Source organism: Thecamonas trahens (genome assembly GCF_000142905.1).
Source record: "Thecamonas trahens ATCC 50062 unplaced genomic scaffold supercont1.56, whole genome shotgun sequence".
In the NCBI taxonomy this organism is placed as follows: domain Eukaryota; order Apusomonadida; family Apusomonadidae; genus Thecamonas; species Thecamonas trahens.
In genome coordinates, this window is record NW_013657624.1 from 90040 (window position 1) to 102234 (window position 12195).

The window sequence follows — 12195 nt, forward strand, 5'->3', positions numbered from 1 at the left end:
CCTACACTCTCGGTTCACTGCCACGAAATGTCCTCGGCATACTCGTCGTCGTCGTCCTCGATGGAGAGCCGCTCGTACTCTTCGCGGGCAAAGCGGTCCCACGGCGTGAGGTGCGGCTCGCCATGCTCGGCCCGGATCGTTGCTGGATCCTTCTGCTCATGGTTGATGAACTTGTTGAGGTTAAAGAGCGCGTTGAAGAAGATCTGCGCCTGCCCGCACCGCTTGAGGTCCGAGAGCGTGATGCGCGACGGGTCCGCCGGCTTGACCAGGTCCAGCAGCTGGCAGAGGAGGTCCTCAAACGGCACCTCGTCGAGGTTAAGGCAGTTCATCCGGTAGATCTGCTCCTGGAACAGATACTCCATCTCGTATATCGAGATGAATCCGTCGCCGTCCATGTCCACGCACCGGAACCAGTACTCGATGGCCGGCGCAGACGACTTGTCCTGCTCCGCCATGAAGAAGACAACAAACTGGTCAAAGTCCATCGTGTCCGGCGGCGCACCGCCGGCCTCCAGCAACGCAAAGACCCGGTCTAGAATCCGATACGTCAGTGCGTGCGACTCGTGTCGCGCCAGGTCCGACTTGGAAATCCGCAGGTCGTGGTCCGTGTCGAGCTCCCAGTACGCAATGTACGTGATGTAAAAGTGCTCGTACGAGAAGAACCGCAGGTGCTTGTTGATGTCCGGCTCATCGTCGAGCGCGCGCACGTTCGCCACCAGGTCGGACTTCCGCAATGCATTCAGCGTGATCGTCGACGACCACGACCGGTCCACCACAAAGAAAATCCGCGCAACAACCATCTGGATGTATCGCGCCTGGAACTCCTCAGACCCGCGCAGAAACTCGAGGCCTGGATGCGACGAGACTACAATGTTGAGCCACGGCTGAAAGTCGGCCCGCCGCAGCACTTGGGCGCCCTCAGGCGCAAGCACATCGAAAAACCGCTTGTGCTCGTCCGCCGTCTGCAAATGTTTTCGCCAGTACCGCCGGAACGTCGCCGGCTTGATGCTCCCGGCTTTGGCCGTGTCGATCTGGTCAAACAGCAGCGGCGCCAGGTACTTGCTCATCGACAGCGCAGGCATGAGCTCCACCAGCGCGTTGAGATCCAGCCGCCCGTTCGACTGCTTGGCAAACGCTGCCGAAATCGCCTTGGACTCGGCCTCCAGCAGGTCGTCCGGCAGCGGCCGCCCGCCCTTAAAGTAAAACTTCGGGATGAGCTCTTTCGCTCGCTCCCGCCGCTGCTGCTCGGCGTCGGCAAACCTCATCGAGAGGTCGACCGACGCCGATGACGGCGTCCGCACCGTCGGTCGGAGCGCTGCAGCCGATCCCGGCGACCGCGGCCCCAGCGGCGGCGTTGACCGAGTCGTCCCTCCCAAACTCCCAGGGCTTGCTGCCGCACCCGCGCTCGCCGACGACGGGACGACCGCCGCCGACGGCACAGCCTGTCCCTGCTGAAGCGCCAACAGGACAGTCCGCACAAACTCGGTCGTCGCTGTCTGCGTCAACCACACCTGGTAGTACTCATCAAGCTTGGGCCGTGCGTCAAACATAACGCCCACCTCTGATTCAAGTACTTGTGGCTGCCGCACAGCGCCGAGGGCTGACATGGCCACACCAGGCGGGAGCTTGGTCATGCCACCACCGCCACCGCCGCTGCCACCGCCACCTCCAACGCCACCGCCACCACCGCCGCCACCACCCCGTCCTCCGCTCCGTCCCTCGCTCACAAATGCGCTCGCCACCCTGTTGCTGCTTCTCTTGACACGCTTCTCCGTCAAGCAGTCACCGCTTGGAGTCGTGTGCCCCCTCACCCCCCGCCCCCTCCCCTCCTTTCCGTGCCCATGCCGACCACCGAGTCTCTCTCGCCGCGGTCCTCGTCGCTCGCTCGCCGCCCGCCCGTCGCCCGCAACTATTTCGGCCGAAACTGCGACCTTTTTTTGCCATCACGCGCGCTTTTTTGCTCGACGAAAAGAAGAAATGTCGGTCATCTTGCCTTGCGCACACGCCCGCGCACAGACAAGTGACGCAGACGGAGCATCACGACCGCAGCGGCGTCGCCTCGTATGCAGGCGCAGGCTGTCGGACGCCCGTCCCGGAAATCACGGCCGTGCGCCCGTTGAGCGAACTGCCGCCGTTCGAGTTGGCGGCAAAGAGCCGCCGGCCGACAACGGCAAAGAGCAAGGTTGTGACGACGGCCTTGCAGAGTGCCACCACTGATCCCACACCGATGGCCACAGACCAGTTCAAATCAGAGTCGCTGTTGCCCGGTCGAATCGCCGAGTATCCCGGATACGTCACAGTGAGCCAGACCACAACTGCCATGCCGTCGACCACCAGCGCGTGCCACGCACCAATTGCCGCTCCGAGCTTGGTTGCCTGCCACGAGCTCAGCGAGCTCCGCCCGAGCACCGCGTCTTGCATCGCGTGGACCATCCTGCCAAGCAAAGCCCGGAGGACTGTGTGGAGCACAACTGCCGTCGCAGCCACCGCGAGCACCCCGGGAATGGCGTTGTACGCCGACGGCGTGATAAGTCCAGAGTGCAGAACCACATCCGAGACCCTCAGCTTGATCGTCAGCGACCGCGGTGGCGTTGACGCGGGGCTAGTCACTACCGACGTTGGATCAAAGCCGAGCGCAGCCTGCTGATACGGCGCGTTGAACGAGAACGAGTTGCCACCGCCGCAGAGCATCCGTGCGCCTAGCACGCCGCTCGCCAGGCAACGCCGCCGCACGTTGGCGTTCACCGCAACCGCAAACCCGCTGCCGTCGTCCGGCATATGTAGGCCCCAGTACGCCATGCATCCGTCCGCAAACACATACAGTCCGCCATCGTCCTTGGCCCACATCAGGTTGTTGTACCTGTTCTTGTCACCGTCGTAAACCGTCGACACAAGCTCAAACGACGCCTCGCGCACCGCGCTGTTCGCCGCCGTCCCGCTCACCGTAAAGCTCACCTCGGACTGCGTGCCGGTCCCGAAGGCAGGAATCTCGTGGATCGTGTGAAAGACGCACTGCAATTCGCCGTACGAGCACGTTGCATTTCCCATGCTCGTCCCCGCTCCGCTCACAGCCAGACTCGCGCCGCATCGCGATGCTGTGCTCGCATTCTCGTCACACGGCGTCGTAATCCGGAGTCCAAACCGCATGGCTGGCACGTTTGCAGCATCCCGCCCGACAATCGGCAGCGTAGCCACTTGCTGCGCGCCCGGAGCGGTAAACCCGGCAGCAATGACAAACATGGCAGCAAAGACAGCTGCGAAAAAGACAGCGCACGACAGCAGGCCACCCGACGGATGGCCACGTTGCCACTTATCCGTCGGAGCCGGGATCTGCGTACTCCCGCCTCCACCCACCCATCGCCGAGCCATGCTTGGCGACGAGACATCGAACAAGGCATACACTCGCTCAATAAGTCTCGGTCGGCCTCCAAACCCGCTGCCATCACCACCTCGGCCGCTTCGAATCGCCCGCCGTGCAGAACAGCAACGAGCCAGAGACAGTGCTGACGAGCCTGCCACCACCAGCAGGCCGGGGAGGAGGCCAGCCGCGAGCGCCACGCCGGTGTAGGGGAAGGAGCTCTCGTCCACCACCTGTTGACACACCGTAGTCGACGCAATGTTGCCCATGACGACAGTGAGCGTCCCAGGGAGCTAGGTGTGGCGGTCGTCGTCGTCGTCGTGGCCACAGGCGTCGTGCGTCGTGTTTTGACAGCGACAGGTTTTGGTGGGGAAAAATATGGGTTACATGCGCGTCTTCTCGGCTCTTTTTCTACCTTTTTCGCACTCTGTCCATTTATCTTACCTCACCAGCAGCGGCAACTGGGTCATCAAGCGTAGCTCAAGATGATGGTCCGGCTGACTCCTCCGTTGCACTTGCCTTGGACGGCAGGGAGGAATTGCAGTGGAGATGGCGAGGTGAGAGAAGAATCGCCACGCTCGCCGACATGGCCTAGTCGCCATAACACCGCAGAGATGACGACCGCTGGCACCAATGCTAGTAATGAGCATGCACCAGGCGTTCACACCCGCCACATGTCGGATCACGGCTTCTATCCATGGTTCCATCCTCTTCCTCGCAGGCTTGGCCCGGGTTCTTTTCCGGCATGTGCGCGAACAAAAGGAGCAGCCATTCCTTCGCGCCGCTTCCGTCTACAAAACGAAGTCACGTTCCAGGACAGGGACGCAGATAGGCGACGACACTCGACTCATCGCAGAGGCAAGATGGCCCATACTGCTATTTCTGATCCAGAGTACATGCGCGAGCGGTTCGACAGCCAGGCGACGCTGGCCGGCAAGATCTCAACGCTCGCCGAGTGGATTCGCGAGGCCGACGGCGAGACAGTAATCTTTACTGGCGCCGGCATCTCGACCTCGTGCGGCATTCCCGACTTCCGATCGCCCAATGGGGTGTGGACGCTCAAGGCGCAGGGTCGGAAGCGCAAGGGAAAGACCACGCCGACAACCAAGGCCATCCCATCGGCAACCCACATGGGCATCGTGGCCATGCTCCGTTCTGGCACCGCCAAGTTCCTCATCTCGCAAAACTGCGATGGCTTGCATCGGCGATCGGGCGTGCCGCCGGCCAAGCTTGCTGAGCTCCACGGCAACTCAAACATAGAGTACTGCCGCTCTTGTGGGGCCGAGTACCTCCGCGATTGGGCCTGTCGCCGCATCGTCCGCGGACGCGATCACTTTACTGGCCGCCATTGCGAGCGCGCCGGATGCGGTGGCAAGCTCTGGGACTCGACCATCGACTTTGGTCAGAGTCTGCCGGAGGAACCGCTCCGCGCCGCGTACGCCGCCTCGCAAACCGCTGCCCTCCACATTGTCTTTGGGTCATCGCTCACCGTCTCGCCGGCGTGTGACATGCCGGCGGAGACCGCAGCCGCTGGCGGCCGCATGGTCATCGTCAACCTGCAGAAGACCCCGCTCACAGAAAACGCCGATCTGCACATCTACGCCAAGACCGATGACGTCATGTGCGCCCTTCTGAGCCAGCTTGGCCTCGATCCGCCGCAGTGGCGCCTCCGCCGCTCAATCCGCATCCGCCACGGTGTGCGTGGTGACGGGTACGTCATCTGTGTCTCGGCCGTCGATCCCGAAGACAACGCCCTGCCGGCATCCATCTTCCGCGGAGTGGTGGCGAGTCTTGTTCCGCAAGATGCCGATGCTGCGCCGACGACCGTCACGCTGCTTGAGCCGCCATTTGCAGCCACCATCCCGGTCACCACCACGCCTGACAAGACAGTCGTCGATCTCATGTTCATGGGACACTACGCTGAGCCCAGGCTTAAGCTGGAGCTCCCGATTGTGCTCGGCAAGCCGCCTGCTCAGCCGGTTGCCATCGAGCTTGCCTACGATCCGTACACTCGCACGTGGACGGTGCTCTCACGGACCGATGGCACCGGAGCAGGGCCGTCGGCGACATCGGCGGCTTCGCCGAGTGCAGAGCCGCTCATCGAGCCTACAGCCACACTGGTGCTCTCGCAGGACACCTCGCCGGCGTACATGGTGTCGGCAACCCGGATCGCGTCGATGGCCGCCGCCTCTCGCCCGCTGGTGGTCATGTGGCCGGCGGTTAGTCGACTGGTGGTTCCGGGCGGCGAACAGTATCCGATGGTGGTTCTTGTCGGCGGGCTCCCGTCGCGCGACTCGGGCGCTCGCGATCAGCCGCGGCTTGCGGCGTACCAGATCGTCGAGCATAGAGTCAACGGTCGGGTCGGCGTCTGGTTCACGCCTTCCTTCGGCAACTTGGCGATCCAGTGCAGGCGGGAGTGCGAGCGAGGAGTGCTTAAGCGGTGGCTCTCGGCAGCCGCGGCTGTCGATCCGCACACCATGGTGGTGTTTGGTGGATGCGATGGAAGCTCGATGTACAACGATCTGACTGTGGTTCGGGCGACAAGTGTCCGCGGTGCGCTTCCCACACTCGAGCTGGAGATCGAGGCGCTGGCGGCAGTCCCTGGCGGCAACCGGCCGGCACATCGACTCGGTGCTTCGCTGACGGCGATCGGCGACGGCCAGTTGGTTCTCTTCGGCGGATCGGTGTGTGAAGGCGGGCCGTATGCGTTCCTCAACGATGTCCACGTCTTTGACATGTCGAGTGGCGAGTGGACCGACATGACGCCGCAGATCCGCGGGCCGCGGCCCAGCGCAAGGGCACAACACGCCGCGCACTACTTTGCACACGCCAACTCACTGCTTGTGGTTGGCGGTACGGGAGTCGACGCCCACCACGCCGACGGCCATGTCCTCGATCTCGACTCGTGGACGTGGCGGGCAGTGCCGAGCGGACCCGGTGGGCCGGCTGCAGTGGCGATCGCCGACGACGACAAAAAGCCGTTCCGGATCACGCCCGCACAGTGCGCAATCGTCCCGACAAGCGCGGCCACGCCCGACACAGTGCTTGTCTGGGGCCTCCCACACCAGATCTCGCCAGTCCACATTCTCGACGTCTCGGCCGGCTGGCGTCAGCAGGCCGGCGAGTTTGTCCTCCCGCCACCGCTACCCGCCACCGCTGCCGCGGCCGTCACATTCGACGATGGCATCACAGCGCTGTTTGGTGGCGTCAGCGGCGATGGTGTGCGTCTCGAGGCACTCGGCCCGACATGGATCGAAGCGGCGAGCCCGTGATGCGATGTAAGCGGTCGATGAAGGCGGGGGTCGGGTGCGATGCGGAGAAATGTCCTGCCGGTGGCGGGCACTCCATCGCCTTGGCTCACGATCGGGTTACAGGACACAGCCATGGCATGACGCGAGTCAATGCGACATGTCTGTGCGAGGAGATAAACAGCTGCCAGTTGTCAAGCAAACCACCCAGGCTGGGTAGCCGGTCTGGTTCTGGCAAAGTGTGGGCAACAAATATTGCTGGCCGTCTTTCTACAGCCATTTCGCGGCACTTCACTCCCTTCGCCCACGGGCGACGCGAGCACGACGTCGCGAGTCGGACCGATGTCAGAGGGGCAGGCGAGCATCCGATTGCTCAAGACACCAAGTGCAGAGAGTGTGACTCTTGATGTACGTCATACCGTAGTTATCTTTCTCCATGCCCCCCTCCCCCTCCTCCCCCTCGGTGTGATGGCTCGCCATCTTTGCCGTCCCCGCCGACGGCGATGACCGCCATTGGCCGTGAACGCTTGCAATGGCGTCATTGATGATTAGCCGAATGAGAGTGGAGAGCGGCTGAGCTGAGCCGAGGGTGTGTAGCCGCACAGCGTGTACCACGGAAGTGTGGTACCCCCTATGTTCCCCATACTCTCCATGACCATAGTACATAGCATGATACAGTATGTAGGGTGGTGTGGTGATGGTGGTGTGGCATGTACCTCCTCTACTTGCCTTGGATGTGCCTGGAGTTGGTAGGCGTGTCACTTCGCCCGAACCGAACCAATTGTTCCATGTCCGCAATGCGGGAGGCCGAGGCCGGGTACATGAAGGTGTGTACGGGGAAGCTAGACAGACGAACTAGCTTGTCATGTGGAATACTTACATTGTGATTGACCTCCTCCCGCTTTGTCTCCTCATCTCATGCCATCTGTCGCCTCGTTCTGCCCCCCCCCCCTCCCCCCTCCCCCCTCCCCCCCCATCGCACCCGTCTCTTCCACGCACGTTTCTCGCCGCTGTCCTCCCCCCCCCCCTCCCCCCGTCTCCTCCTCCCTCCGCTACGTCTCCCCACAACACCGTCATGGCCACACTGGACACAATGGGTCATGGCGCTGGTGGTACTGGTGCTGCCCCTACTCCTGATCATGCTGTTGCCGCTATCCCTGCCGCTGTGCCTGCTGCTGTCTCTGCTGCTGGTCCGTGGTCATGTTCCTGATCATCCTGCCAAACGCAATGCTGCCCGTGATACACCTGTGGCGGGTATGTGGCTGCAGTTTGCGTCCTCAACCACGATCGGGGAGATGGCTGTGCATCTGTTGGCAAACTGGCCCGAGAACTTTCCAGACGGCGACAAGGTGACCACGCCCGAGGTAATCAAGTTCCTGTTTAAGGGCAAGTTCCTCGAGGCGTCGCAGAGCCTGGCGTCGCTTGGCGTGACTTCGGCCAAGCCTGCGACGTTTCATGTCATGATCCGGGCAAACGCGGCAAAGGCCAAGTCCAAGTCGTCGTCGCCTAAGACAGCGTCGTCCTCGCATGCCAACCGTGCCGGACAGCAGCCACCGCAGCAACAGTCGGCATGCTGCACCATCCTCTGATCTGGTCAATACCGCGCTATCGGGCCGCCCTACCTCGGCCGCCCTACTCTCTGCACCTTTGCTCTCGTGCACTCGCTCGCCTGCCGCAACTGCAGCTCCCATCACTATGCTGGACTCGCGCTGTCTGACGCATCCAGCCTCGCTCATGCCCCTCGTGAACGCTACCCATACACACCAACACACATTCGCACACACACACACACTCTCTCTCTCTCTCTCGCTTGCACTCTCAGTCGTCCTCATGGTGCGCCTGGTTGCGGCTGGTTGCGGCTGCGCCGGCTCACCAGCATGCCCTCACATCTGACACGATCCGAGGCCAAGGAACGCCCATTGCCAGGTCAGATGGCCGCCACAACCTTGCGGCTGTCCATTGGAGCCGCGCATCAGTCGCATCAGCTTCAGTTGCGGCTTGGGTGGGCAGCGCTGACTGGCCCAGGCACCACTCGACTCGTCGGGCCAAATGGCAGCACACCATCCCACGAGTCAAGCGACGGCAGGCGCCTCCGGGGACGCGAACGGAAGCGGGAACGGATCTTCAGGAGTGTGGCAGCCAGGAGAGGAGCTGAGTCTATGGAGCACCGATGCGCGGGCGAGTGCGCGGAGTGCTAGCCTGCCTGTGGACGCGCCGCTTGTGTTTGAGGCGAGCGATGAGGCAGGGACGACGGCTCGGGTGACACGGGCGATTTCGGCTGGCGATGTGCTGCTGGCCGAGCCGCCTGCAGCCGCCATGCATTCTCCGGCCAACGCGATGGCGGGCGTTCTGGCCTGTTCGCGCTGTCTGGCCTTTCTTCTTCCGCCGCGGCACCACATCGCTGCTCTCACTGCTGCCCTTGATGACCATGCCGCGCCGCCGCCGCTCCCACACGCTGCGCTCCCGTGTCCGCTCGGCTGTGCCGCGGTCTTTTGCTCGTCAGAGTGCCTGGCCATCGCCATGGCTGGCGGCAGGCATGTGCTTGTGTGCGACGGTGCTGGCGCCGAAGACGGCGATGGCCAAGCCGAGGCCGCGGCGGCGGGCATCGGCGAGGTCATCGGCCAGCTGGAGGCCTTTGACGAGGCCTTTGTCTTTTCAGCCGGCCTGCTGGCGGGCTTGGCGGCCGAGCGGGCAGGCGGGGAGCATGCGCTGGCGGACAAGCTCGCCATGTTTACGCAGCCTGCGTGGTCAAAGCTCAAGATCGCGCCCGAGGACGTGCCCGAGGCTGAATTCCGGCACGATATGGCGGTGCTGGTGGGCAGCGCAGCGGAGCAGCTGGCGCAGGCGTTTGCGGCGCGGGCGGCGTCGACGCAAGCGATCGACGATGAGGCTTTGCGTGCGCAGCTGCTTGCAGCCATCGACGAGCTGGTCACACCGGCGGCGTTTGATGCGCTACTCGGCATGGTCCAGGCCAATCAGATGGGCGTGCGGCGGCCATCAGTGGTGGCGAGCGCACTGGAGTCTGGCGCGCTGGAGTGGGCCGAGGTCTGCGGCGATTTGACGGCGCTCCGCGACGCAGTCATTGCGACGCAGGCGTCGTGCGGCGAGGACAGCGACGGCGATGGTGATGACGAGCACGAACACGAGCCGATCGAGGTCATCGCGGCACAGTACCCAGCCGAGTTTGCACCCGAGGCACCGGCGGTCGACCAAGTGGTGGCGACGGACATGTTCGTGGCGCTCGACGGAAGTGCGGTCTTCCCGCTCCTCGCCGGCATCAACCACGCGTGCAGACCCAACGCCAAGGTGACGTACGAGGCCGGCGACGACGGAGCGGCAGTCCGTGGAGTCCTAGTCGCGCTCTGTGACCTGGCGCCCGGCGACGAGGTGTTCATCTCGTACTTGCCGGACGTCGAGTTCACGGACGCCACCGAGCTCAGTCTCGAGGAGCGGACCGAGATCTTTGCCGACTACGGCTTTGTCTGCGGGTGCAGCCTGTGCATGGCAGGCGAGTAACTGCTTACAGGTCCATGGCGGCAAGGCCGTCGTCGGCAGGGTCGACGGCGACGGGCGGGCCGGGCTCGGAGGCGACGACCGCGGCAAAGTCCGCAGCGACCGGGAGCGGCCAGGCGACGGGCGTGGCAGTGGCAAAGTCGAGCTCGATGCCGACGGCAAAGAGAGCGTCGACAATCCACTGCGGCACGTTTGGCCCGAAGCGAGTCTGCATGTACGCAGTGACAAAGCCCGGAAGGGCGTCGGCCTCGATGGCGGCGCGGATGTCGGCCATGAGGCGGAGCTGGAAGGCAATGTTGTGGTAGGAGATGAGCTGGGCGCCGGTGTGTGACTTGACCACGGCGTGGAGGTAGGCGCGGGTAAAGGTCTTGCACACATAGCAGCCGCAGTCTGCGTCGATGGGGCTGAGGTCGGTAGCGAAGCGCTTGTGCTTGAGGGCGAGCTCGCCCTCGCGGACAAGCGCCTTGCCGAAGCGGGCAGTGCGAGTGGGGAAGACGCAGTCGAACATGTCGACGCCGAGGGCGGAGCAGACGACCAGATCTTGGGCATAGCCGACGCCCATGAGGTACCGTGGCTTGTCAGCCGGCAGGTGCTGGGTGCAGAGGTGGACCATTTTCCAGAACTCGTCCTTGGACTCGCCGCCCGAGAGGCCGCCGATGGCAAAGCCCGGCGTGTCACGGGCAATCATGGCGTCGAGGCAGTAGAGGCGGAGCCGCGGATCGAGACCGCCCTGGATGATGCCGAACAGGTTCTGCTCTGCCGGGCGGGCGTGTGCGGCGATGCAGCGATCAAGCCAGCGGATGGAGCGATGCATGGCGTCCTCAACACGAGGGCCCGAGATGAGGGAAGAGACAACATCGTCAAGAGCCATGATGATGTCCGCGCCAATGTTGTTCTGCATGGCAATGGAGAGCTCTGGCGAGAGCAAGACGGTAGTGCCATCGTGAGGCGAGGCAAAGGTCACGCCTTCTTCGCTCACGGATGAGAGCTTTGCCAGCGAGACCATTTGGAAGCCACCCGAGTCTGTGAGCATGCCACCATGCCAGCCCGAGAAGGCATGAAGACCACCCATGGCAGCGACGGTCTCTGCACCGGGCCGATGGCCCAAGTGATACGTGTTGCCCAGGACGACTTGGCAGCCGAGTTGAACCATTTGAGGCGGCGTGAGGCCCTTGAGTGAGCCCTGGGTACCCACAGGCATGAACATAGGTGTGCATGCTGTCGTGTGCGGGAGCGTAAGTCGCGACGACCGCGCCTTGGTCACACTGCACTCAGCCTCCACGACAAAGGTGAGGGCCATGGTGGTGATGACGGTGACACAGAGAGGCTGACTGAGAGTGCGGTGATGGATGCTGTGGCTGTGGCTGTGGTGGCAGGGGGGGGGGGGGGGGATGATCATGGGGCTGGAGGGGGGGTGGGTATCATCGGCTGTGGGCATGGGCATGACAACTTAGGGATGGGAAGTGTGGAGGGGGGAGGGGGGGGATCGGAGGTAGGGGGGAAGGGATGGGAGGTGATGGCATCGGTGGAGGAGGTCGGGGCGGATGTGAGGGGAAAGAGAGGGTAGCCCAGCAGCCCGCCTGCCGCCACCAGCCGGCCGCGCCACGCCCACCACCCGCCAACCCGCCCATGCCTGCGACCAGCTGGTGCTTGAGCCTTTTGCCTATATGTATAGGTATACGGCACGTGACTTCCCCACCCCCACCCCCCACCTTCCCCACCACTAGCCCCATACCCCCCCCCCCCTCCTCCCATCCCCCCCCTGCCACTATGTCCTCCAATGATGCTGCGCAGACGGCCGAGTGGGTGTTCGACTCCATCGTGGCCTTTCTCAAGTCCCCGCTGTGGTCCACCCCCATCCTGACCTTTATCGATCGCCACTGTGCCATCTTTGACACAGACGAGGAGAACCCGCTCTCATTCACCACATGCCACAATGTACGTTATGTCATGCATATAGAGGGGGGAGGGGGAGGGGGAGGGGGGAGGGTTCTTTCGTCCGAAAAAGGTCGCATGACCTGCCAATGCAACTTGGCGCCAAAGTCGCTGGGTGGGATGGGGAAGGCGACAGGAGGG

At 63.4% G+C, this 12195-nt stretch overlaps 5 protein-coding genes across 5 annotated transcripts in view; 2 read left to right on the top strand and 3 right to left on the bottom strand.

The window, feature by feature from the left end:
• The window catches only part of AMSG_12341 (uncharacterized protein), a gene marked incomplete at both ends in the record, with an annotated part of 3862 nt that extends 2312 nt beyond the window's left edge, over positions 1–1550 (bottom strand). The window contains one exon of the mRNA XM_013898370.1: positions 25–1550. Within this exon, the coding sequence (XP_013753824.1) occupies positions 25–1550 (1526 nt within the window). The remainder of the gene's footprint in view (positions 1–24) is intronic.
• A 487-nt stretch (positions 1551–2037) lies between these two features.
• Positions 2038–3627, bottom strand: AMSG_10301 (uncharacterized protein; the record flags this gene model as incomplete). Its single annotated transcript, XM_013898322.1, has 2 exons — positions 2038–3337; positions 3500–3627. 2 exons carry the CDS (start codon positions 3625–3627, stop codon positions 2038–2040), a joined length of 1428 nt encoding a protein of 475 aa, XP_013753776.1.
• A 594-nt stretch (positions 3628–4221) lies between these two features.
• AMSG_10302 (transcriptional regulator) lies at positions 4222–6630 on the top strand (the record flags this gene model as incomplete). Its single annotated transcript, XM_013898323.1, has 1 exon — positions 4222–6630. One exon carries the CDS (start codon positions 4222–4224, stop codon positions 6628–6630), a length of 2409 nt encoding a protein of 802 aa, XP_013753777.1.
• Positions 6631–7901: 1271 nt separating this feature from the next.
• Positions 7902–10122, top strand: AMSG_10303 (uncharacterized protein; the record flags this gene model as incomplete). Its single annotated transcript, XM_013898324.1, has 2 exons — positions 7902–8142; positions 8693–10122. 2 exons carry the CDS (start codon positions 7902–7904, stop codon positions 10120–10122), a joined length of 1671 nt encoding a protein of 556 aa, XP_013753778.1.
• Positions 10123–10126: 4 nt separating this feature from the next.
• On the bottom strand, positions 10127–11939 carry AMSG_10304 (queuine tRNA-ribosyltransferase; the record flags this gene model as incomplete). Its single annotated transcript, XM_013898325.1, has 2 exons — positions 10127–11446; positions 11916–11939. The coding sequence occupies 2 exons, from the start codon at positions 11937–11939 to the stop codon at positions 10127–10129; spliced, it is 1344 nt and encodes a 447-aa protein (XP_013753779.1).
• Between the last annotated feature and the right edge of the window lie 256 nt (positions 11940–12195).